General features: G+C 32.6%; 1 protein-coding gene across 9 annotated transcripts in view; it reads right to left on the minus strand.

The window, feature by feature from the left end:
- SGCZ (sarcoglycan zeta) overlaps positions 1-25884 on the minus strand; it is a 329077-nt gene that overhangs the window by 128243 nt on the left and 174950 nt on the right. For 6 of the 9 annotated variants that reach the window (XM_072335261.1, XM_072335263.1, XM_072335260.1 and 3 more), the window contains one exon: positions 17138-17332. In XM_072335261.1, coding sequence (XP_072191362.1) covers positions 17138-17332 — 195 coding nt within the window. The remainder of the gene's footprint in view (positions 1-17137; positions 17333-25884) is intronic. The other 3 variants (XR_011903416.1, XM_072335266.1, XM_072335265.1) reach the window with 1 other exon arrangement.

Raw genomic sequence — 25884 nt, forward strand, 5'->3', positions numbered from 1 at the left:
AACCAAACTGATTCACTATTATTGTTTGCTTCACTATTATATTGATTATTTTTCAAAACATCGTAGAATTCCTTGCAGTAGGCCTGCCCTACTTAGTTTTAACTGCTATGCAGTTACTGCAAGATTTTCTTAAGTCTCTACCACTTTGTTTTTAAAGTAGATAATAAAGACTGCTTAATGTCTTCTCAGATCAATAAGTGAGATAATTGGAGAGTCAGTGCATTTTATTTTCCCATATTTGTCTATACTAAAAAGTTATCACTTCTTTTACGAGGAGAATCCTGAAGTCACTGAATTCACAGCAGTTGCCAGTAAGTTTCTATGGAACAGATTCTTGTTTCAATTTAATATAAATGAGAATCCTTTAACGTACTTTAGAAAAGGTGATGTAACACTAATGAAAATCACGGTGCTCAGTTCTGTCTTTCTACATATGCACTTAATCCTTATTAAATTTCAAATTATATAGCTTAATCTGAATTACAGGAAACGTACTGAAGATTCTGAGTTTTGTAAAACTGACAAGGGGAATGAATAAAAACTGATCCCATAGTCTTTCTTGTAAAACTTGTATTAAGTTAACAACAGCTTATTTGAATTTAATTTTTAAATTACATATCCTCCAAACAAAGGCATAAATTGCCTGCTATGCTAGCACTGTCTGTAGTTATGAGATCTTTTCACTGTGATGGCCATAGACAAACACCACAACTGATCTAGAATTCTTAATATTATTTATAGTGGAGGTTGGGAAGCACCAAAACTCCAGTCAACGTCTCTATCAGACTCTATAGAAGAAAATAGTTCAGTTGGAAGAGACCTTCAAAAATCAAGCTCAACTGCCTGACTACTTCAAGACTAATGCAAAGTTAAATCATTATTGAAGACATGGTCCAAATGTTTCTTGAACACTAACAAGCTTGGGGCATCAACCACCTCTCTACTTAAACTGTTCAAGTGCTTGACCACCTTCACAGCACAGAAATTTTGCCTCACATCCAATCTGAATCTCCACTGATACATCCTTTTATGCCATTTTCATGCATTCTATCCACAGTGATAAGGATAAGAAACTGGCACCGCACCCTACTTCCCCTCCTCAGAGACTTACTGAGAATAAATAGAAGAGAAAACATGAAAGCAAGGGGAAAACCTACTTCTTTACTCAGACCTGTAAGAGAAGCAAATGTAAAGTGAGTATAATTGCTTCAACTGAAATGTAATTATGATGATCAGTTAGATAATGTGAGAGATGAGTATGGTTAAAATATTTTCTGCTCCCCAAGTACTAACAAGAAAATAAGTGTAATTCACTTTGGAGGAAGTGAGAGAGAGGAAAAAGTTATTACCTTTAAAAGTTACTGGTAAGCAAAGAAAGAGATGTGAGAAAAACATTAGTGTCATAAACCCAGTATTTCATCTGAGTTTATTCTTTCTGCATCTTTTGGTTCTGACAATTTTACTCCCAGTAGTAGTTTGCTGAAGAAATACTTCAAGTTCACCTTTAGAACTAGAGATCAGAATGGAGGTCTGAAAAGGAACTATGATTTTGTGACAAATGTTCTCCCAACTGGAACCTAAAATTTCCATCATTTTATTTTTTTGAAATATGGTGATTATGCGACCTGATTTGATAAGGAAACCTTAGCAGGGATAATTGTAAAATATATTTTGCATAGTTTAATGCATGCATAAACACGGCATTAATTGTATTCTTGTTTCCAGATGTGGTTTTACCATATTTGGTATGAACTGCCTGTTCAAGGTATTTTGATTGTCACTCCACAAACATCACATTCCAGAATAAGTTCTACAGAGATACATCACCTGCTACCATCCCTCTATCTATCTGAAGGGTGCTGGTGGATTAAATTTCACTTATAACTTCAAAACAGTAAATAAAACTGTTTGTGTTAAACTGAAGTGAGTGGAATAGTGGAATAGAAGACTAAAAAAAAAAAAAAAAAGGAAAAGGTAGATGTAATTATGTAATTTAGAGACATGGTTTATTGGGCATATTGAAGGTAGATGGATGGACGGACTAGATGATCTTAGAGGTCTTCTCCAATCTAAATGATTCTATGATTCTACCCACCTACTAGGAAAGTGTATTTTCCTTATTGCAATCTTTCTTCTATTAGAAAAAACAACAAATATTTTATAATGGATCTTCAGCAAACCGACAGCTGAACGAGACGGTATGTTATAAGTCTATTCCAAGGAACATATTGGAGATTAAGCCACCAAAAGTACCTGTCTTTTTCATTTCAACATAAAGAAAACAAAGCACATAAACAGGATAGAGTGATATGAATTAAGACCAGCTTTACCTGATTCATAATATATTCTCTTCTCTTTGTCTTTTAATCAGCAAGATTGTTTATTCCATGACCGGAAGTTTTAGTAGATTTTAAACCAAGTAATTTAATGATAAAGACAACTTACACTTCCGCAATGAGTGAAGTGCAGTGAGAAGGGCACTGGGAGAACAGAGAGATACACAAATCACTTGATTTTGGATGTTCTTAAATCCTAGACATACCCACGAAGGAAAAAGCCTAGCTTGTATAACAACAGCATTTTTTATTCCCATCCTCTATCACTTTGTAACAGTGCACATTAACAAGAGTGAAACTATTTGTATTAATGAAATGCTGACAGAAATATCACAAGTAGAAGGGGCATAGTCCTTTCTTAAGAATGCATATTGTTGTTATGATCACTGCAGTCTGTTGAAAGGTTTTGCAAACTCCATTTCTTTGGGTTAGAACCTGTCTCTATTTACACACAGTTTTATCCACCTTCTCAGGGCAAGTACAGGATAACTGATAATTAAGAGAACAGGCTTAATTACTTAGTAGTATTTTCAGTTTCTTCAAAGGCTGCAGTTACCTTCTTCTCACATTTATTTATTATATTATTTTTTATATTATTTATCACAAAAGTGATAAATGCCTGCCCTCAGCAACATTTCAGATGTCCAGGAGTATACAAGGCATCATCATAGGTTCATGATAAGAAGACATCAATTGCCATGAAGGATAATCCAAAACGTCACCCAACACCCACAGTATTCCCCTATGATATCACTGTTGCTAATACAAAGGTCCTCTTGTGATTATATTTCCTCAAGTTTGCAATAACGTTACAATTTTGATCCAATTAAATACGTGATCAAAAATGGAAAAGTAAAGATTCCAGAGGAAACTATAGATATAGATATATATAGATCAGCAACTAACAAGAGAAGAAAGTTTTCCAACAAATATTCAGTACGCATAAAAAACAACAACAAAAAAAAACACAACTTCATTGCTTTTTTAAAAAATGATTATCATAAATGAAACCAGCAACCATGAAACCAGTCACCTTTGGTACAAAATTAAAACTGAAGCGTAATTAGCCTTTTGGGTTATCCTATTCTATTTACTACCTTAGATTTTATATAAGACAGCATATTTATTATCATTTACCTCCCTTCTTATCACCTAATTAGCTAAATCTCACAACGTAAATAAAATAGTTAACTATTTGTCTCAAGAGTATTAAAAAAAAAGAAAAAAAAAAAGATGTTGGCAAAAAAGTTGACTGAATCCCTTGGAAAAAGTAACCATCGCTTACTAAAAACATTTTTTTCCAATTCAGAACAAATGTTTCTGTGGCCCTAATGCTTTCCTCCAGGCTGTCTCAAGCAAAACAGTCAAATCTATTAGGTTTATCCTACTCAGACTGCATTAATCTGTTGCATAATCTTTCCTCTCTACATTTTTTCTCTTACATTTTACCTATTCTGAAAATACTTTCAGCAAATGTGTTTATTGACTCACCTGTAGTGTATGATCTACAGCTTATTTCTCAAATAATAAAAAACCTATTATAACATGAGTCCTGTCACTGTTATTATTACAGTTATTCATGAGAAAATGTACCTACAGTTGTGATACTAAAATCTCTAGTGTGTTTAATTCATTTGCAATTGCTCATAATCACTTTTAGTTTTACTAAAATGAAATTGAAAACATCATCTACCTGCTAATTAATCTTCTATATGACAAATATAGTATGTACAGAGTAGCAGATTTTCACCGAACGTTGACTGAGAACTCAAGAATCATAAATGTTTAGGTCTACTATCCCTAATACATAGTAAGTCAGCGTTAAATGCAGAGAAGCTATAAAAAGTAGAAGCTTATGATGTTTTGTTAAAAAAGTAACACCTCATCTGAGAAATCACTTTCTGAATTCTCAACCCATGTTGAACCTTTATCAATCTGCTTTTCAAGAAATCAATCCAAGAAGTAACCACTTCTTGTTATTCCAGCACTACTGTCATGAATGTCTCTCTGGCCAAATCACAAAACCTTGTGATGCCATCTCATCTTAAACTACTGATTCTGAGGCAGCTCACCAACATTATTTCAGATCTTAAATATGTGTAGTGAATCCAAATCTGGGCATGACTTCCTTTTTGTAGTAGTAGTTCCCGCTAATTTCTGGTATCCCATAGCCTGTGTCTTGCTTATGATTGACTTTGGTGCTTTGGAGAAGCGTGAGCTGTGACTTTCCCATCTTCTTTTAGCATATTGAAGGATTCTCTACAAAGTAAGCTGTTTCAAACCTATTAAAGAAACAGCTGACACTGAAACCTTTACTTGAAATATTTACATGATCCCTTTATTTCACAGAATCTTTGTTGTGACCATTCCTTTGAAGCAGACTTTCAGTTCCACAGTTACAGAAAAATAGACTCCCTATGATATATAAGAATCTCGTTCCCCCCACAGAAATCAGTATTGCAAACATGGACTTCACAAGCACACACTGAAATATTTTATGTGTCCTTATATATAGTCACTTTATAAACAGAAGATTTGCTCTATTTCACAGATTTTCCCTGCTTGCTTAATACATGATAGGTTCAAGCAAAAAGCCCAAGCAAAATATTTCCCACAGAAAATAAATTAAAAACAAACAAACAAACAAACAAACATTACTTTGGTCTATTTGCATACTGTCGTTCACACAAAAATACACCAAAAGAAAAACATATGTATATCAAAAGGTAACACACTGGTGACCTAAAGCTTCAACTGCTACCTCATTTGCTTCTCAAAAGTTCTTGTTCTCCTGCTGGCCTGCTTTCTGGCTTGTCTTGTATCCAAGATTGCTGCTCTGGGTAACTAGATTGGCACCCCAAGAAATCTTTCAATCTAGCTCATAATATTAACTGGAACATCACTGCAACAAACACAGTTTTGCTGGCAACTCCTGCTGTTTCTTTTCTGTGATGCTTTATAGCATAATAAATACTGTATGTCCTTGAATAACATAATGCACTGTATGAATAAATCACTGTTTTAAGACAAGCCTGGGACTGTAGCAGTTATTCTACAACACAAATGACTTTCATCCATTTCATCATCATCTGCCAGCATACACAAGTTTTTCCTCTTAGAGAGGGAAACTGAGAATATACAGTAAGATTTTTTTTTAATAAATGGATCCTATATAAAATTGTCCAGTATTGATGTTCATTATTTTGTTTGTTTGTTTTTTGTTTGTTTTTTTTTTTTGCCAGTAACTTCTAATATTGTAACTGCTAATATCTGATTATATTCTGTGCTATCTGACATGTTCTTCTATATTATATCTGTTTTGTTTGTTTTTTCCTACCATGATGGCAATTTTTCTATGCATGCTATTTTTTACCTTTTCCTCTTATATTTTTTCCTGATAATTCAAGATCTAAAAGTGTTAAACTTCATGAAGGAAGGAACTAGAGCCAATTTTTTTCTGGTTTTTTTTTTTTTTTTTTTTGTTTTTGTTTTTTTTGGGTTTTTTTTTTTTGTTGTTTTTTTTTTTACCTTTCTGTGGGATATGTTCTTAATCTCTAAATCCCATCTCTAACTACAACTTCTTAAGACAATTCCATTACCTTTCCCTCAAAATCTCTGAACCTTCTGACATTAAGATCACTAGGGAAGCACTGCTTCATTATTTCCATGCGCACTCACACACTATTTGCTGTTGTCAGAAATAACATGTTGTATTTTTCTCTTACATAAAATGTGAAAAATATGTAATCAAGGAAGAAACAGGGATTTTGAACCATTCTCTACTGTCTTAAATCTCTTCCCCATACCTGTAGCAAAAGTTCACATGAGACAGTAGCTACAGAGAAACATCTCATAACTACCAGATCCTAAAACACACAAGGTTTGGTTGAATAATCATATTTTAAAAGTTCAATGTTAAAAACTAGTATGTAAATCATTCAAACAGAAAAAAAGATTACTCATTTCCTAAATGAAAGTTGGATCCTCACTCGGATGAATCATTATTTTTGTTATGTAATAAAAAAATAAAATTAGCAATTTCTTTCCGTATATCCCTTCCAAAAACATGCATTACAATTTGTTTGGTTGAAACAAATTCTCCATGATACAAGTAAATTGCAGTTATAGTTTCTGCCCTGAGTAATCAAATAAAGGGAATGAGAAATTATTACAGATTATACAACATATCTTAAAACCAGCAAAATTACACATCACTTGGCAGTTCAGGCATTCTCTGACCCTTGTATTTTAACTCAAACCTGTGATGATCAGAGACATGCTGAAATGCCAGACACACACCTTATTTGAGCCATCAACTTACGTGTTGTTTGTTCCTGCTGACAGAAACTTCAGAAATCCTTTGACCTCATACACAGAAGGCCAGGGGTCCTCTTGAATATGAAAATCAGATGTCTCATATCAACCAGCCTCTGTTCCTAAGTTCACATAAATGTTTCTCAGGAAAACATAGGCCACTCAGCTTCAATAATTCTGTACTAATCCATCAACCTGTGTTTTGTCTCACCAATTATTCTACATTTTATCAATCCACTTATTACTCTAATAAGTTTCAGATCAAGGTCTAGAAACAGTCAACTTCATTTAGACTGAAGAGATCGTTTTCTTTTTTCTTTCCCTTTTCTCCCTTCTAAGTCCGCTTATTTTCAAAACTCAAATTGCATTCTCCTCTCTTTTGTCCCACATTGCTATGAGCCTCAACCCAGGCCTTGCTAAAGACCTTTTTCTTTTGGTACCATAATATTAATAATACAGTAAAGTTTAGAGACAGTTTTATTATGAGTAATAAATATTTCTAAAATCATTCAGGCATCCAGCAATTGTTTTTACTTTATGTCACCATCACATTATGAAAGATCATAACAGAGTCCAAATGCATTTCTAAATTAATAAAAAATTTACAGCCATTCATTAATAGGGCAAAGCAATAAAGGATCCACTAATGAATGGTTTCTAGATATTTCACACACTTCTAGCATACTTAAATATTTCGATATATATTTAAACCCATAAATCATATAAAAATGAACACACTCAATACTTGATGTCTCACTGTGAATGCATGCACATTAACTTCTATAGGAGCATTATAAAACCATCGTGCACTCATTCCCTGTGGAAAGTACACACTCTAAAATTCTGGTAACTTACATTTTTGTTTATTTCATTATCTCGTTTTAACATAATTGGACAACTCATGTGAATATTTAAATTTTGAAATAATAAATCAATTACATTTACAGGCATATGCAACAAGTGCTAAAAACCAAGATGCAGGTTACCACAGTCCTTATCCAATGACTTCCTCAGAAGACTAGAATACTTCTCAGTATATCATACCTTCAGGGCCTGTCACCATTTTAGTTTAAATAGTCTTAAAAATATATCTTGTTCTGCATTCTGAGATACATTGCTACCTGGCACTATTACATATTACCAAAATAAAAATTAGCAAATATTAGGAAATATAAATTGCTTTTTTTTTTTTTTTTTTCCCTCTTATTTTAATTTGCCAGCATTCTCCTCTTGCAAACAACAGACATTTTAAAACACAGCCAGGAAAAGACCATCTATGATGTACATATGCACATATACATTTCACACACATGAATACATAGAAGCACTCACACATGCGGAGGTTATACACCATGAAATAAAAATGCATGATCACTTTAAAAAGACAGAGAGGTATCTAAATTGCACTTTTATCTCTCTAACATGTTGTAATAAATAGTGATCAAGAACAACAAATAAAAGTAATTTTTTTTGTAAAAGAAGATAAATCAAAACACTTGTCCAGTACCACATACAGTTACTCCAAAAAAAATTGTACTTCCTATCATTTTTTCAGAATTTGTTTTCAATACAATTCAACTTCATGCAGACATTGAGAAGATATAGTGTATAAACAAAGTACAATTACATTTTGTAAACCAAGACATTAACTGCTAACCTGACACGGGATGTTTTTTGATTATATGTTTAAGAGAAAACCCCCCCCCCCTACCCAAAAATAAATAAAATTTAAAAATACAAAATTAAACTTAGAAGTACTTGGAAGTATGAATACATTTCCCGGAACATTTCTGATAACTTTTTAACAGAGTGCACTGTGCACTACAGGTATTTCATCTACTAAATTGCAAAAATAAGAAATTTTAAAAATGTTTCTTGTAAAACAGACAGAACAAATAATGTAAATCATTATTTAAGTAATGTTTTCTTTATATCAGTGTGCAGTTCATACATTGGGAGTTTGCTAAATGCTGAAGCAATACTTCAATAAAAAATTTCAGAACAAAGTATTGCAAAATACTTATAATGTCTGCTCAGATGTATGCTTGAGAACTTCTGACAGTGAATACTTATTACTTGCCTGAATATTTCAGCCAAATTGTTTGAGGAACTCATATCACACTGTACTCTATGGCATAATCCACTGTATTTTCATATTCATTGATGCAATGATTTAAGAATGTTTGAAATCCTTATATAGCTTGCCTTTATAAGCCTCCTCAATCAAAATTCTTGAACTTCACACTTGAACTTTAAAGTTTCTAAAATTATTTTATTCATTTATGCCATGATTCAGAAATCCATACTTCCCTTCTGAGTAGGAAATTTTTTTATTTTTTTTTATTTTTTTATTTTTTAATTTGTACTGTAATAGAAATCCTCACCTGCCATTGAACGGTATTTTCTTGAATGTAAATGCTTTGCTAAGCCTCCGTGAGCCATAGATTATGACATTATTAAATCTTAAAACAGGAGCATTTGTGGCTCTTCAGCAGTTAGCCTAAATCTCAGGTAACAACTCAGAACATTTTATCTTCCACATTTCATAGTAAGAACTAGAGATCAGAACATACCAATTAAAAATAAGAAGTGATGAGAGCACACTCCCCCAAACTTACATGTACACTGTTTTACCCATACTCTTTACTTTTTTAGTGGTCCACCTCATTCTTCTAACATACTAGAAAAGAGCGTCAACCTTTTGTAACCATGACAAAGGTAATTCCTCAGTAGCAAACTGTAGATTGGATTTCTTCAGAGAGAAGAGAGACACGGGGTAGCCAAGAAAAAAGGAAAAAAATAGTACACAGCTTTACTCTCATACTGAGTAAAATCATGCTAATGTTGCCTTTATTTTTAAAAACAGTAAGAAAGGCTTAGGGTAAATCTTGATCTCTATCCCAGTGGATTATTTTTGTATTTTTGCTTTAATTCTTCTCATTTCCAACCTATCCTTAAGGAGATATATACACTAAATGGAAAAATGAAAACAGCTCTTTTCAATTATCTCTGTGTAGTAATTGCAACTGAAGTACCCACAACAATCATTTTTTTTTGAAGAACAAGAAAGAATAACAAGATCTCCCGTCATAGTGACTGAAACGGAAAGTAAAAAAGCACTGTCTGCCCTCCTGGTTCTTTCCACTAAAACTTCTAAGATACCACAGAAATACAGTAAAGTACAACTGCCATATATATCAAACCCCACTAGTACTGCATATTTGGGCAAAGGTATTTTTAATTTTCCTGTTGGTCCCTTGAAGACCACACAAATACATTATTCACAGTTCTGATAAAAAGTTGGTACTGTTGTATAACTTCTGCTTAAAACATTTAATTTCATCAATCAAACCTACATGAGACTCAAACTTCACATTCAGTTTTCTGACTAATAAGAAAATAATCCGACATATATGATACATTTCATACATATATATCCTATTCTTTCTCATCTTCCTTTTTCTTATTTGTTAAAACTTGCATATGTCCTAGGTCTAATTTTGATCACGGCAGCTAAGCTGCTCCTGGACATGGATTTCTATTGATTTCAGGATGGAAGTTGTGTACAAGTGAATATAGGATTCCAGGCACAGACTGTAATTTATTACCATACTGCATAACCTTATAAATCATAAAAATAGAAGGGAAAGAAGATGCCATGACATTTCATTATTCATACAGATTGTTTCTGTCTTTAAGCAACTAAAGCTTGCAAAAGTGATTTGATATCTTTCTAATTGCTGCTAAATAACAAAGCATTACTGTTTGCCCAGAACTATAAAATTAATTTAGACTGCTTTATTTGCCCTATTTGTGACAAAGACAGCCACTGACTCATCAGGCTTTTTTCTTTTTCATCTACTGAGCTTGTGTTGTTAATGTTTCTGAACTCTAATATACAAAATTAACATTTTTTCTTTTCCTTCCAGTTGAAAATGAATTCATATCATTAATTCTCTACAAATTATCTGCTATTCAAGCAACAAAATTGAGCTGATCTAAGTCTGCTTTCTTTGCTAAACTTTTAGGAATTCAAAATAATCTTTTCTTGAAAGACTCACTTTTATGTCATAACAGATTTCACATGAAACACTAATAAAAACCAGTAATGGAAATGAAGTTAATTCCATTTTCATGAGAGAAAATATTTGGTAAAGTTTCCTGATATACTTGTTCTGACCTAGTTATTCAGTGAATTGCTGTCTAATAAACACTGTGCACTCAGCTAAAACACATTATTATTTAATAGAAGATAAACTTCCACCAACTGAATATCAATATAAATAAATGAATATAAACATGATAAATAAAATATTCATTTCACCTAACCTATCACAAAGCTTGAAGTTGATGTTGTTTTATTTTATACTCTCCATAGTAACACTAAGCATTCATTTCAAATATCATAACTCACAAAAGAATTTGTGTGAATGTTACTTTAACTGTAGCAAATGGTAAATAATATTGAGGCCAACTCACTTTTTTTTTTTTTTCTTGGACACATAAGGCAATTTATCTTTGACATACCTGGATGGCTCACCTAGGGTAAAGAGTCATGTTACAGTTCTATGCTTCCTGTACTCTTAATAACTTCTATTGCTTCTTGAAACAAATCTGAAGCAGTGAGAAATGAAAAAAACACTGACCTTGTACAGTCAAATAACTTCTTGTTCTCAATATTTATTTGCAAAATAAACATCGTATATGGGCAATTTTCCCCAAGCCTTCAAGTTTTAGATACTACAGAATGATTTTCCAAAGCTGTAAATACAAGACCGTGATAAAATTGAATAATAATAATAATAATTGTGTCTGCAGAAAAATCCAATTTTTACAGCATTCTGTAGAGTGTGATTTAGTCCCATTTTTCTGTAGGGAACTTTACTAATATTCTGCTATTAAATCTGCATAACTAAATAAATATAAAAATGAAAAATCCGCATTTTCTTATTCAGAGATAATTTGTAACAACGACAAAAAACACTGAGTTCTGCAGATATAGATCTCAGGAACAAAATAAAATACTTAAAAGATGTATTCATACATGAAAAATAAATAAACAAACAGATAAATAAAAGCAGAACCCTCCATAATTTGCACATAAAATGAAAACAATTAACAGTTGCTAAGAAGTGTTGCTGAATAGTAGTTTTTTAGATAATACTTTCCTAATTTTTAAAGGAAGATGTGTTTGCACAAGATGCCTTGTACTGTAAAATATCTAACCAATGCATGTGATATTTGGCTATTTGTGGAATCTGTTGTCATGCATGTACGTTAAAAATAATACATGTATGTTTGAATTCAGATTAGCTAGCTAGCTGGCCTTTAGACTGTGGGTTCAAAGATGTTGATGTCTTCACTTTCATGAGAAAAAGAAAGAAAGAAGAAAAAAAGCAAGGAGGTAACAGAAAAGATTTGTTGAAATTATTTAGGATTCTACACATTAGTCGCTGTACAGCAAATGAAGCCTACACTATACTAAAAATGATAGGTTAGGATGGAATTTGTATCCCTGTAAGATCTAGTATTGAAATACTTGAAACAAATTCATTATTGTAGTTTGAACAGCAACTACATATGCAATGCACTCAAAACAGGAGAAAAGTAAATTCTCACATCCTTTGTCATTCCAAATGAAAGAGAACATATGTTTTACCCTGAAAGCTACCAGTTCCATAAAGCAGTGCTATCACACAAAAGTTTAAAAGTGAAATTAGAGACAGTACATAGTCAAGTAAATAAGAATCTGTGCGTGTAAGTACGTTGGTGTCAGCAAATTTTTTGCTATCTTTTAATTTTCTAACTTTTTTCAAAGCAATTATAAATCTGAGCAGAAAATATCCTCAGAAGAATAAACAAATATTTTGTAGGAATTTTCAATAAAATTCATCATGGGGATGTTATCTAAAATTCAGGATTAAAGGATAATAAGACAGAACTCATTTATCTATTAGATAGGGATATCCAAAATCCAACCAGAAGGTTGGATAACTTACATATAATATGATCTATATATGATCTATTTGGAAGACTGTATGAATTTGAATCTCAGTCTCTGATATCTTGACTAAGTCTCTTAATCATTAATAATCAATGATTTTATTGCATGCTCTGGACAGGACAAAAGGGAAACACAAGTTGTCTTGCATTCATCCCCAGATGCAACATCAGGTTCTTGAAAACTAAAAGTTTGAGGACTGTGGAGTAACAGCTTTCAACCAAGATTTGTTCCTCTGAAAATGAGGCCTTTTTATAGTTTAAGTTAATAACAATACATGATTGCTACTGAAATAAATGAAATATGCAGATGTGACAACATATTAAAAATGCAGCAGCCAATACTATCATATCATAATACTACTTATTCAAAATCTAAAAACCAACTGCTGCCTTTGTAAATGAAAGATGTCTGTATGTCAAACAACCAAATTATTATCAAGAAAAGATAAATACAGTTATTGTTAATCAGCTTCATACATTTCAAATGCTAATCTGCTACAAATGAGATGTCTCAACAAAAATTAGCTAAGACATGGAAAAATGCTTCTTGTTATTTCTATTTAGAAGTGTGCTGTCATGAGCAAATTGTATGTTTATAAGCCCCAATAACATTGAAAGTCAAATATCTGAAAGATTTCCTTGCTCTTCCACAGCAACAAAAAACCAAGAAAATGAACTTGTCTGGTCTACAGATTTTTGTATTGCCTAAAGACCCACTTTAAGAGCCATAATCCTGGAGGAATATAGGGGCAAACTGTAACGATGCAGAGATTATTTAATAGTTGCATGTATCTGCACATGTAATCATATAAAAGGAAGGCCTGATTTGTGCATCTTAGGGCAAGCATTCAAACATTATGCAACCTAGCTGCTAACAAAATACAGAGCCGGAGCTATGCAGTCAACAAGCTGAGTATGGGAGCTTCAAGAACATGAATTCTAGGCAGGAAATCCAAAGCTGCTCATGCTCTTCATATGTTTGAAGCTGAATAGAAGTTCAAAGTTTACGTAAGAAATAATTTCTATTCAAACTAAATTATGAGTTGCCTCATTCCTGATTGTAAGAATAATTCACTCAGTGCAATTGGAAAGAGGGTTGTTTATCATGTATCAATACAGAAATAGCATGCCATGAGAGCAGACAATATTAACTGCAGCAGTGCAAGTTACAGCAACAGAAAATACCTGAACGGTACAACTGCATTCTTAGATGCGTAACACAACAAACATATCTTTCCATACATCAATTTCTAGCAGAAATGCAGAATATGAAGACACAAAAAACTAGTGATACAACCAAAACCTGTAAACAACTTGTTGCTGGTATATATATATATATATATATATATATGGTGTGTGTGTGTATATATATATATATATATATATATATATATATATATATATATATATATATGCTGGTAGCATATATATATCTGAGTCACAGACCAAAACAGCAGGGATTCCTACTATTACACTTTTCTTAAATTCAATAAAGCCCAACATCAATGTAATGTTATATGCAATTAAATAATGCAATATCAAATAGACACTAATATCAAATGACAATTTTGTGTGTACTTGAAAACATGTAAATGCACTGGTATTAAATACCTCCCACAGTCAGAAAGAAGACTCAAGGTATGATGGTGGTTGTCTCAAGTTGCTTCACAGTGTCACTTCACAGAAGAAGAGGATTAACTGAATTTCCTCTTTAGAAGTGTCTTTTTAAATAACTTTTACAAGCAAAGTTGTTATATTCATAATATTCTAAAAAATCTACAATTTGAACTCAGAAAGGCTTAAATTGTGCCAACTGGCCAGTAGCTTTAGCTGAAAAGTTAAAAAAAAGAACGTCAGCAGTGAGCACACTGGCACAATTGTCAGGCAGCAATGACAAACCCACATCCTGGCTTTTTGTGAACCCTTTAAGGAGTACACTACTATTATTTTTATAAAAAGCTCAGTATTGGTTGATGCTAAAACAGTAAAGAATTTAAAATAATATCAAAATGTTAAAGCAGTTCAACAATTATTTTCTCATGGCTAGATTCCCCTTTTTCCTTTTTAAACAGTTTAACAAAGGTATTTTCCCTTTCAAATGGTTCCAGACTGTACTTCAGATTTGCTACCACTGCTGAGATATTTCTTATTTTGCATCTATCTCTATATACACACACACAAATGGAAGAAATATATGTGCATTTCAAAGCTATAGCATTACTTAAATTCATGAAATTAAGCTTAATAAGCAGAATTATTTTACAGACAAGACATTTAATATAATTCCTTCAGACGTGACAGAAATTTCCCAGAAGTGCTCAAGTGTGCATATTTGTAGACATAAGTGTAAAGATTTTACTAATTATTTTAATGTAACCATCTTATATCAATCAATCCTTCAACCCATATTAATCTAAATACTAACTAGTACATTACATACCCGGATTAGAATATGGGTATTTTTCAATGGAAAACTAACAAAATGATCCAAAACTAACAACAGGATCTGGAGAAAAGTTGTTGATACAAGCAGAAGCAAATACTGACAGATGTTCTCATTCTTTTGGCTTTAAGTGATATCATATACATACAGTTATTATCTAAAGCTTTGAAAAATAAATAAATAAATAAATAAATAAATTTTAAAAAGGAGGGCGGAGGTGTTCTGTTAGTCTCAATTACAAAACCCCCTGCTGTGAGCAGGGTCACAAACCGCTAGATCAGGCTGTCCAGAGCCACATCCAGCCTGGCCTTGAATGCCTCCAGGGACACAGCATCCACAGCGTCCTTGGGCAACCTGTTCCTGTGCTTCACCACCCTCTGAGTGAAAAATTTCCTCCTAATATCTAACCACAATCTCCCATATCTCAGTTTAAAACCATTCCACCTTGACCTATCACTATCCACCCTTGTAAAAAGCCGTTGTCCCTCCTGTTTATATGCTGCCTTCTAGTATTGCAAGGCCACTAAGAAGTCTCCCCAGAGCCTTCTCTAGTCTCTGTAGTGTAAAAGGTCAAACATTTCTCGGGTATGGAAGCAGTCCCAAATGTTTTATTGAAATGTAATCCTTTGTACATAGAAAAATGCTGCACTATTTAAAACATCTTCTTAACGTTTTTAATTTTCTATGGTTAATTATCCTCTGGATAAATATCAGACTGTTTTGCTGAAGTCAACAGTCAACCTAACCATGCTCCTAATATGAACAGCAAAAGCCTATGTAGATGTCACACTTTGCAAGTATGTTATGCTAGTAGAAATAGAAATAAACAAAAACTTCTATCAAATTCTCCAGTTCATGAATATTGAAGTCATACAGTTGTCAAAACATGAATATAATATCCTTATCCACTGTTGGAAACTGTATAATAGTCTCCCCAGGCAATGATCTCATGTAATCCTTTGAATTATGGAGCATTATCAGGTGTAGAACAGATGTATTTAAGTCTGTTTTTTGGCAGTTTTTTATTTCCCGAAAACCAACAGAAAACTGAAATGTGTGACACAAATCTAAAGGTTGCTTCTGAAGGTCAAAATCAAGAGAGACAAACTACGCTGATTATAGCATAATTTCCATTTTAATATTCTGATATACCAAAAGAGCCTGTATCACAGTCAGTTAGTGAACATACCTACCACCTTTACCTGAGTAAAGCTTTGGGAACAGCTGGGCTAACATTCTCAACTAACACTGACATTTTATCAGGTAGGTATACATTTGAAGTACAGACACTATAAAATTGCATTGTTATAATAGCTTCGAGATGAAGGAACATCTCATAAAAACCTTTAGCTTTTATACCCACCAACCTGATCTAACCAACATCAAAACTGGTTTTCTGTATTCTAGGTGAAACAGAGTTCAAAGGACCAGTAAATTCGAAAAATAGTAATGACTTAAACTGAAAGCATGCTCCCAGGTTGCACTCGACTAATTCATTTTTCTCTTCAGAAAAAAATATATCATACAGGACAGACAGAACAAACTCCTACTGATCACTCCATGTGGTGTCAAGAAACCAATAGACAGTTAGGTCAGCCAAAATACACATTTCCATGGGAAAATCTAAGATCCAGGTACATTTTCAGAGGATATAGTTAAAAAATCATAGAATCAGAGTATCAAAGATGCGTAGCATGGCTTGGGTTATAAGGAATCTTTTGAAAGATAATCTAGTTCCAACTTCCCTGCCATGGGCAGGGTTGTCACTCACTATATTGGGCTGCTCAGGACCCCATTCACAACTGGGCATAAAATACCTTCAGGGACAGAACATCCACAGCTTCTCTGAGCAACATGTACCAGTGTCTAAAATATGGCAAAGTTGCACTTATATCAGAATATATAAAAAAATATAAGCATAAGCAGTACGTGCTATTTCTAATCCAAAAATTCAGGATTTCTGCATAATGTGAGAAAGATATTTGAAACTAAAATTTATTACCTAAAGAAATAGGATACATAAATTCACTGTGATACTTACCACTGTGAAATTCATAACCTTCAAAATCCATATTGTCATTGCTAAGTTAACAATCATGGTAACCAACAGCAGAAGTACAAAGAAGTATAAGCACCTCTTTCGCCATCCATAAATCCCTACTGGGTAAAACTGAGGGTTTTCAGTCCTTGGAAGGCTGTTCTGCTGTGTTGCTAAAATATACTGCTCTCGGGTCATCTGGGAAAAAAAAAAAAAAAGAAAAAGAAATAGGTAACAGACAATGAGAGCTCTGTATTTTACAGATTTTATTACATGAAGATTATCTGAGAACATACTGCAATCAGTTTCTATGGGCACAGAGTATTAGTTCGGAATAAGCCATATATCTATAAACTAAGTACTTAGTAAGAATCTGGTGTATTTCACCACTTATGCCCCAAAACTGTAAAATATTGAAGTATTTCATGTCTCATAATCTACTTCTGGAACCCATTTTAATGTTTGTGAGGTCATTCAGAAAGTATTGGTTTGTAGGACTAAATCATGGGACAGTTATGTACAAATAAAAGAAAATTCTATTATTTCCAGAAATGTTTATCATAAATTATCACTTTTACATAGTAATCAAGAAAAAAAATGTAATAATACATATACTATCATATATGCTTATATATAGTTTTAAATACATATGTCATCATATATACCATATTTTACAAAAGAAGAAACAAGAAAATGCTTCTAAGCTTTAATTTTCTTTTAAGGAATAAAGAGGATACAGATCTCAACAACTTCTCCATTTGTTTGGTTTTTTGTTGGTTGGTTGGGTGTTTTTTTTGTTTGGTTGGATGGCTGGTTTTGTTGGCTTTTTTTTGTGATCCTAAGGTCTTCTAGCAAACCAGTAAGAAGTAACTGTTTGCAGGCTACTTTAATCTGAACAATAAATCTTAGTCACAGCAAATATGTTTAAAGCATTTATTAAGAAATCCTTCCTAAAATATTTTATTTCTAATCATCAACTTTCTTTTTACTGAATTTCCAGAACACTAGAAGAGCAAAATTGCTTCAATACTTTTAAAACATGAAATGCATGAACCTCATTAAACCATGAAATATGACAGCATAACAAAAACTGTTCACGCACAAAAAAAAAAAGCCTAGAAATCTGATCGATTCATTGCATGTACAATTTATTTACACATAGATATATTAACATGTATTTAATGATATTTGTACAGGTAAAATAGAGCAAATATGAAATGATCACTGACAATATTACATGTCACAAGAGGGTCTCAAACAAATATAATTTAAGTGCTTCTCCAGCTTTTACTATCTTAAACTTGTAAATTGAAGGTGCACATATTGCTTAAGAGCAGTATAGATGCACATGATAGAAAAATAAGAGATTAGTTCCACTGATATCATAATAAGTAAGAATTCAAATTTAGTTAATATACATGAGATAAATAATTCAGTAAGTGCAATGAAATGAAATAAATTCTTATACTGCCCTGAATAGGTGTCAGAAACAACACAAGAGAAACAATCACAGCCCTGTAAACTATTTAATCACATCACAGCTGAATATTTAGCAACTTTTAATTATCATCTTCAGCTACTCCCATATTTTTTTTTATCTTTTCAGGTATCACAACAAACGCAAAACTGATCATACAATATGATATCTAGTTTATAGTCATGCTGATGATCTTGAATATTGACATTTTGGGTCCACCATGTGCTACTGTAATAGATACCTCAGATGAAAATGATTACTGAACGCAGCAGATGTATTCTACATTTTCAAACTTTTATTTTACTTTTTAGGACACGTATTATGTCTTACAAAGTCAGACTTTCAAAGAAACAAAAAACAAAACAAAAAAGATCAGCAAAATACACAGGGAAGATAAAGAGCAAATAAACTGTATCTAGACAATGAAATTGTTGGTATAATTGTTAAAGTTAGGGTAGCAACCTACGTAAAAAGTATTAATGAAAACACTTAGAACATGATTATACCTTGCAAAGAATTCTCTAGACAAACACAAGTTTGTCCTAATGGCTAACATTTCTTCTCTAATGCCTGGAAAAAAAATGCCATTGGAAATGGGATGCTAAACAGTTACTAAACAGAAACAGCAAAGGTTATTAGAGAATGTTTACAAGTGCTGATATGGCTTATGCCTGTTTGTACATCAGGCAATCCAATAAAGACTGGTGTCTCTGTGAAAATGGAGGTGGAAACAAAAAGTTGTTAATAAATTATTTGCAAGAATGATAATGTTTTTTCAGAGCTGAAAAATGCATTCTTCTTTCATACTCTTGGATTCCTATCTCAAATTTGTTTTTCAAGCAGATAAAGCACTTTACTAACAAGATCTCTGACAGCATTATTGCACATGTGAGGAGTACAAGCTCAGGAGGGAGAGGAATAAACCTTCCTATAGACAACAAGTTAAATATGTTATAAGACTGAAGAACTGAATTATTTAACACTCCACTACCTTTCAATTTGGCATTGCTTTCTGTGTTTTGTTTTGTTGTTTTTGTTGTTGCTGTTTGAGGCAATATAAATTTGAAGGCACTGCAAACAGAGCTAGTCTAGAAATTCTTCCAGTTCATGTTCTCTATTTCATTTTAGTTTTCTGAGAAGCCTAAGTTGAACGTTTCATGAGTTCCATGAACCCCACAGCAAATGCTGTAATTTGGATTGCTTAGAGACAGAAAGTTCTCTAATCTGACCTAGATTTTCTGCTAGTGTCAGCTAACAGAATTCACTTGGCAGTCCTTCATATTAAACAAGCCTTTATACTCCTATCTTTGAGAAAAGAATTATTCAGTAGCAGGTTAAAAAGTGTTTTTAAAAGTCTGTCTACATTCCCAAGGGTGTTGAACTGAATTAACAATGATACTGAATGTTTGAAACATCGGTACAATGATCAGAAGTAGCTTGAAATTTTCAGTGAAGACTGCTTTTATTGAAAGCATTGGAATTTAACCATTCAATAAATCCCCAATAAAAAAGGAGATGAAATATCATCAGACACTGCCAAATATGTTGGATGACAGTTAAAATTATTTCCCATCTTTCCATTTCTTGTCCTTTCTTTTGTTCTTTCTGTAGAATTTTCAACATTTTTAAAATATTCATCATTAAGAATTCCAGCATGTTTTATTTGCTATATTTACATTTGAAAAAAAATAAAGCACGACATCTCTTACATTATTATTCTTTTACAAAATACATTTTTCATGATATTTTTAACAGGAATTACCAGCACAGGCATATCAAGAAGTACATCTCTAGAAATTATTTAGTACTTCTATTATAAGTTGAAATGTTTGTTGAAACTACAAGCAGTTTTCACATCTCAAAAAATATTACTTAGCTACATATAAAAAAATTAAGTAAATATCTGATTTGACATATACAAACCCAATACCGTTGGGTACACATAACACAGAGCAAAAAAAGATAAAAACCAACATGACTTTTTTTACCTCAATTACTGTAATTGTAGCCAGTCACATAACTCTGGTTTGAATATCTCCACTACTGATTAATTCTCTGGGCATTATTTTCTTAATTTGTGGACATGATGAAAAGTCTTTACAGGAACTCTAAAATACACAATTATAGTACAACTGTGACTGGATCAAGTCACGTTATGCTGTTGTAAGGAATGTATTATCAATCGGATAACTTGTACTAATAAAGAGAAGGGAGAAAAATTGTAGCATATAATTAGCAGGGAAAAAATCTACACATCCAAGTTGAGAGAGGAAAAAAAAAAAAGACACCAAAATCAGCCTGCATAACCAGCCATAGCTCAGGTCATCATATAGACAAATTTTTAAGAAGATGGTTCTTCCCACTCACCCTGACAGCGATATAACTTATGATCACTAATTCATGATGTGTGCACCTCTCCCTTTTGGTTACACTACAGCCTGTCATTCATTGTTTCCACTCTACACAGTATTAGAATATAACTAAGATTACAATTAAAATATTACTTTAATAATGAAGCTTTGCTTCATGTTGTCAATTAAAATTCCTTTTATTTTTTATTTTTTGCTAAGTCAATGGAATTATATTACCACAGAGACTTCATTACAACCATAGACAGGACAGCAGCTGAGGTATGCAATTTTCTCCCTATGATATCTGTCCTCACTAAACAGTTATTGAAATAATTGTCCATGTAAGGACAATAACTATTTCCATCTTGAATATTGTCCTCCAGTAAAATAATCACTTCACAAAAATGGATGCAAATGAGCTGGTCCTATTACCACTATCATTTAGTAGGAACATTTATGGCTGTTCTGTATTTAACACATTTAATTGTAATATTCATTGCTCAATGAAGTTCCCAGCATGTTAGCAAGAATAAATAATCTGAAATGAAAAGAATCATATTTTCCCCACTACTCTGTGATTTGAAACATTTCTAAATAGCTGTACAGAATTTGTCAGAAAAACAATTAAGACCAATATCCAACATATTTTCCTTAATCTTATAGTCTTCCCTTGGCATCAACTATCAGCATCCCTGAAGACAGACTAGTAGATGGTACTTTCAATTAAGTCAGTAAGAATACCCATGTATGAATACAGCTTATATATACAGAATATATCACAGTGTAAATTTATCCTGTTCAACACAGCTTAAAGTATGATTAATACACCCATAAATTTTGATATACATTTAAAAAAAAAAAAAAAAAAAAAAAAAAAAAAAAAAAAGTATGAAGAGATGAGCAGAAGGAAGCAAGGCCAGAAATTCACATTACATTAAATTATTAAGGGCACTTCTGACCTTTTTCCTGCCCTTGGCTACTCAATAAACTGTGTCCCTAACGTGTTCTGAACAATAAGCATTTGCTTTCTGGAGGTGTATTATTAGCCAATTAAATTCACTGATTTAATTCCATGTTTTCCAACAACAGCTGTGTGGGCAAAATTGAAGGTGTAAAGGAAATATCTAGATAAGAACTGAGAGGCAGCAGAGAAGTCAAGGCAAATTAGAGATTCTTAATTCTGTAAAGGGCACTGAAAGAAACTGGTATAAGCAGGAAGTGAGGAGAGAGGTACAGTAAAAAAAAAAGCATACTAAATCCACATGAAGAATGCAGAATAAGAAAAACTAATGATTTATTAGTACTCAACATATGGGAAGATTCCAGGGAACATGATTATGTGAAGTAAGTCTTGCTCCAGAAAAAAGAAACCCCTTTATTTGCATTTGTTGCTCTCAGAGAAGCAAAAGACCATGTAGCTCTGAAACTAGAGACACTAGGACAGAGTATGAAACATAAAATGCATGTGGCTCTGTTGAAAGTCAGTGAGGCAGGCAGGTTTATGAAATAGCAATGCAGGTAGACATTTTTACATGCTTTCCTAGAAATATAGAATATTAAAATATAGAACACCTAGAAATGAAGATTAAATGAAACTCATCCCATACAGGTTGTGTTCTCCCTGGCATGAAAAAGACAACAACTCGGTATAGTTTGATGAAGAGAAGACTGACTGGAATGAAACAAAAGAATTTACTTTTCTAAAAACTGAGAAGATACTGAAGCAGTATCCAGCATCTATGCCATTTGGTCTTGTGAAGTATTAGCAAGCACAGCTGTAAAGAGGAAAACTCTGGAACTATATTGAATCAGCTTTAAGAAGAAGACCCAATGTGCAGCTGCACACTGCAAAAAGGTAGGGTCAGCAAAATGGAAAACTGAAAAAGATGAAATACTGATTAGCTGTAGTATTCGGATGTCATTAGTCAGTAAGTTCACAAGAACAGAATATTTAAAGAAAATTAGTTACAGTAAAAAGTCAAAAACTCCTAACAGTTTAGAAGACAGGAAAAAAAAAAAAATACAGTTTTGCAGATACTAACGTGAAAGATAGCTAACAGCTATAAAAAGAAAGAACAACATGCAGATGTCTTAAAACAGTCTGTTCTATTCCCATGAGTGATTCATACTGGAATTTGTAAATAATTAGATGTCCATGGACAAGGGCAAAACTGAACAAGCAGTGAGGAATATTCACATGATCAAATCAGTGTATTTATGCAAGGAAAGACTGTATGGAAAGGAAAAAAAAAAAAAAAAAAAAAAAAAAAAAAACAACTAATTTTACAGTAAACAAAGAACTGGAAGATAAGCCAATTATTCACTCTTAAAACTAACAAGATTAAGCTAATTCTCTGTGTATTTTGAGGAATCGGCTAGGGTATCAGCAGAAAAAAACCTTAGTATACCCTAGAAATGAGCTGTGGTTTCAAAGCAAAAACCAACTCTAAACCTAGATCTAGAACATTCATGAAATTTCTAGATGCAGCTATAACTGGCAGCAACACAATAAAATATAAAATAAACAAACAAAAAGGAAGATATTTCTTCAATAGTTTATCACTGTATTAGACTGTCTGATCAATAAGCAAAAGCTTCACCAGTTTCATTTAGATAACAACTTAAAGTCACTCTTCAAAGTTTATTTAACTAGTTTGACAGTAATTAAGAGTCAGCCATGAACATTCTCAACAGCATCTCAATAGGAATTAACATTTTAAGTGCAGCAAAAATAAAATGATGGAAGTATGGTGGGAACAGAAAAGAATCTCCAGTTTGATCAACTTCCTATGCTTCATCTATGCTTTCATCAAGGAACCAAACCTCAAAATCAAAAATGTCCAGAATAGTTCCACTTGTAGTGAAAAAAAAAAACAACACAGTCGAAATTCAATTTTGCATACTGAAAATATTTCCCTATACTATATTTCTAATTCTGATTATTGTCTACAAATAATTCCTAGCTATTATATTTAGGATCAAGAGAATATTGCAATATCATAAATGGCAGCAGAAGAGCAGCCCGATTAAATGGTGTCTGACATGGAAATTCAGATGAAGAAAAGGTGTGTCAATGAATTTACCCATGCGGAAAAGATGGCACTCACTGACATTCACTGATGCTTGCTGAATGCGTATGGAGACCTGACATTGGATTTGAGCACAGTGAGGTGAGGTGTGATTCGTGTTGCTGTCACTGCTGCTGAAATACAAGCTACTTTCTGGATGGCGCTTTGGATTTTTTCAACTCATGAAAGCTCTTGGGAAGATCTCAAAAAGCTGACTGTGATGGTATTATTGTGGGTAAGTCACCATTCTATGAACTGAATTATTTTAAACAATGCATCTGAATTTATAACTAATGATCTGTAATAGTTAAAAAAGCAGATAGCAATATTTTTCCATAGTATTGTGATTAAAACTTTTTTTTTTTTTCTTTTAGGAAATTATCTCAAAAAAACAAAACAAAACAAAGCGTTAGCTTAGAGTTGCTAGATAAGAAGCCTTCTAAAGTCTCTACAACTTACTACCCATGCTTGATTCAATAACAGAATAGGAACAAACAATTATTTTCTAAATATCTCTGATTCTGAAAGATCTAAGTTAGGCAAGTGCAAGATGAGTCTCAGCACGCATTACTGGCAGGAGGGAAGAAGGTTACATAAACCTTTAAGCAACACATGCTCACTTCATCCCTTCTTAGTCATACTGTTCTCAGTGCTTGTGTCATTTGGACAGAAAAATCTTATTTGTTACAATACAAAACAAACAAAAGAGTGAAAACAAGGAAGCAAAGAAGGAATCAATGATGTACTCCAAATTAATTAATTAATTGTCAGATTTGATTTACAATACATATACCTCTAATGATCTCTGCCAAACAAATATAAAGTGTAGAACTGTCTGGAAATAAAAATCGAATCTTCATCTATAGCTCTATTTCACTTATTTATAGTGTTACAAAAAATCTGATTTTGCATAGAAACTTTCAAATTAAATCAAGTCTCTCTAAAGGGCTTTTGAATATTTTCGTTATTTGTTTGTTAAAGTTTTATAAATATGTATAAATAGTGAAATGTCACTCGTATTCACCAGGGAATAAAATGTACAATCCAATGAGGAAATGAAATCTACTAAAATTTCTGTTAAGCCATGTTAAATTGAAGAAATGGTGGAATTTTATTAATAACTACTTTTGAAACTACTATCCATAGGGCATATAGTAAAACAAGTTAAACAATTAATTGCCCATTTCTAAAAAATACACTATATCAGAATTTCCCTAAGAGAAATTGGTTATTTAAAAAATAGCACAATAATTTATTTTTCATTTTCTATGATCTGTTCTTCCATGTAACATACAGCGCCAGCCACATGAGGACAAAAGCAAAGAGGTTTCTAAAAGCAGCTCATTAAAAAGGTCTGTGTTCTGACAGTATTCTGTTCTACATAACTATTGCTGGCAACACTTCCTGGCATGGTGACAGAGTGCTTTAAACTATCTGAAATACGTGAAGATGACACAGTGGGAAAAAAAAAAAAAAAAAAAAAAAAGAAGAAATTTGAAGGTAATCCTGTAAGAGGTTTTGCAATGGTAGCCTATGTTCCTTACTTCTGCAGAAAGCTTTTAATCCTTGGAATAAACACTTCAATAGCAGTACAAACTTCCCTAAATTCTTCAACAGAAGAAAGCATCAGGTTTTTTCCTTCACAAATACCTGAAAATACAACATAAATATACGTATTCTATATTAAATACATGGAATTTGTTCAGAAAAGAAGATAATGATGTACAGTGCAATGATACTGTAGGATTTTTATGCAATCCAAATATACGGCTTTGAAATATTTGTGCTTGAAAGAAAACAGTTAAGATTATATAATAGGTTACACACAGGGGCATTATTAGAAGAATATTTGCT

Source organism: Excalfactoria chinensis, chromosome 4 (assembly GCF_039878825.1).
Source record: "Excalfactoria chinensis isolate bCotChi1 chromosome 4, bCotChi1.hap2, whole genome shotgun sequence".
In the NCBI taxonomy this organism is placed as follows: Eukaryota; Metazoa; Chordata; class Aves; order Galliformes; family Phasianidae; genus Excalfactoria; species Excalfactoria chinensis.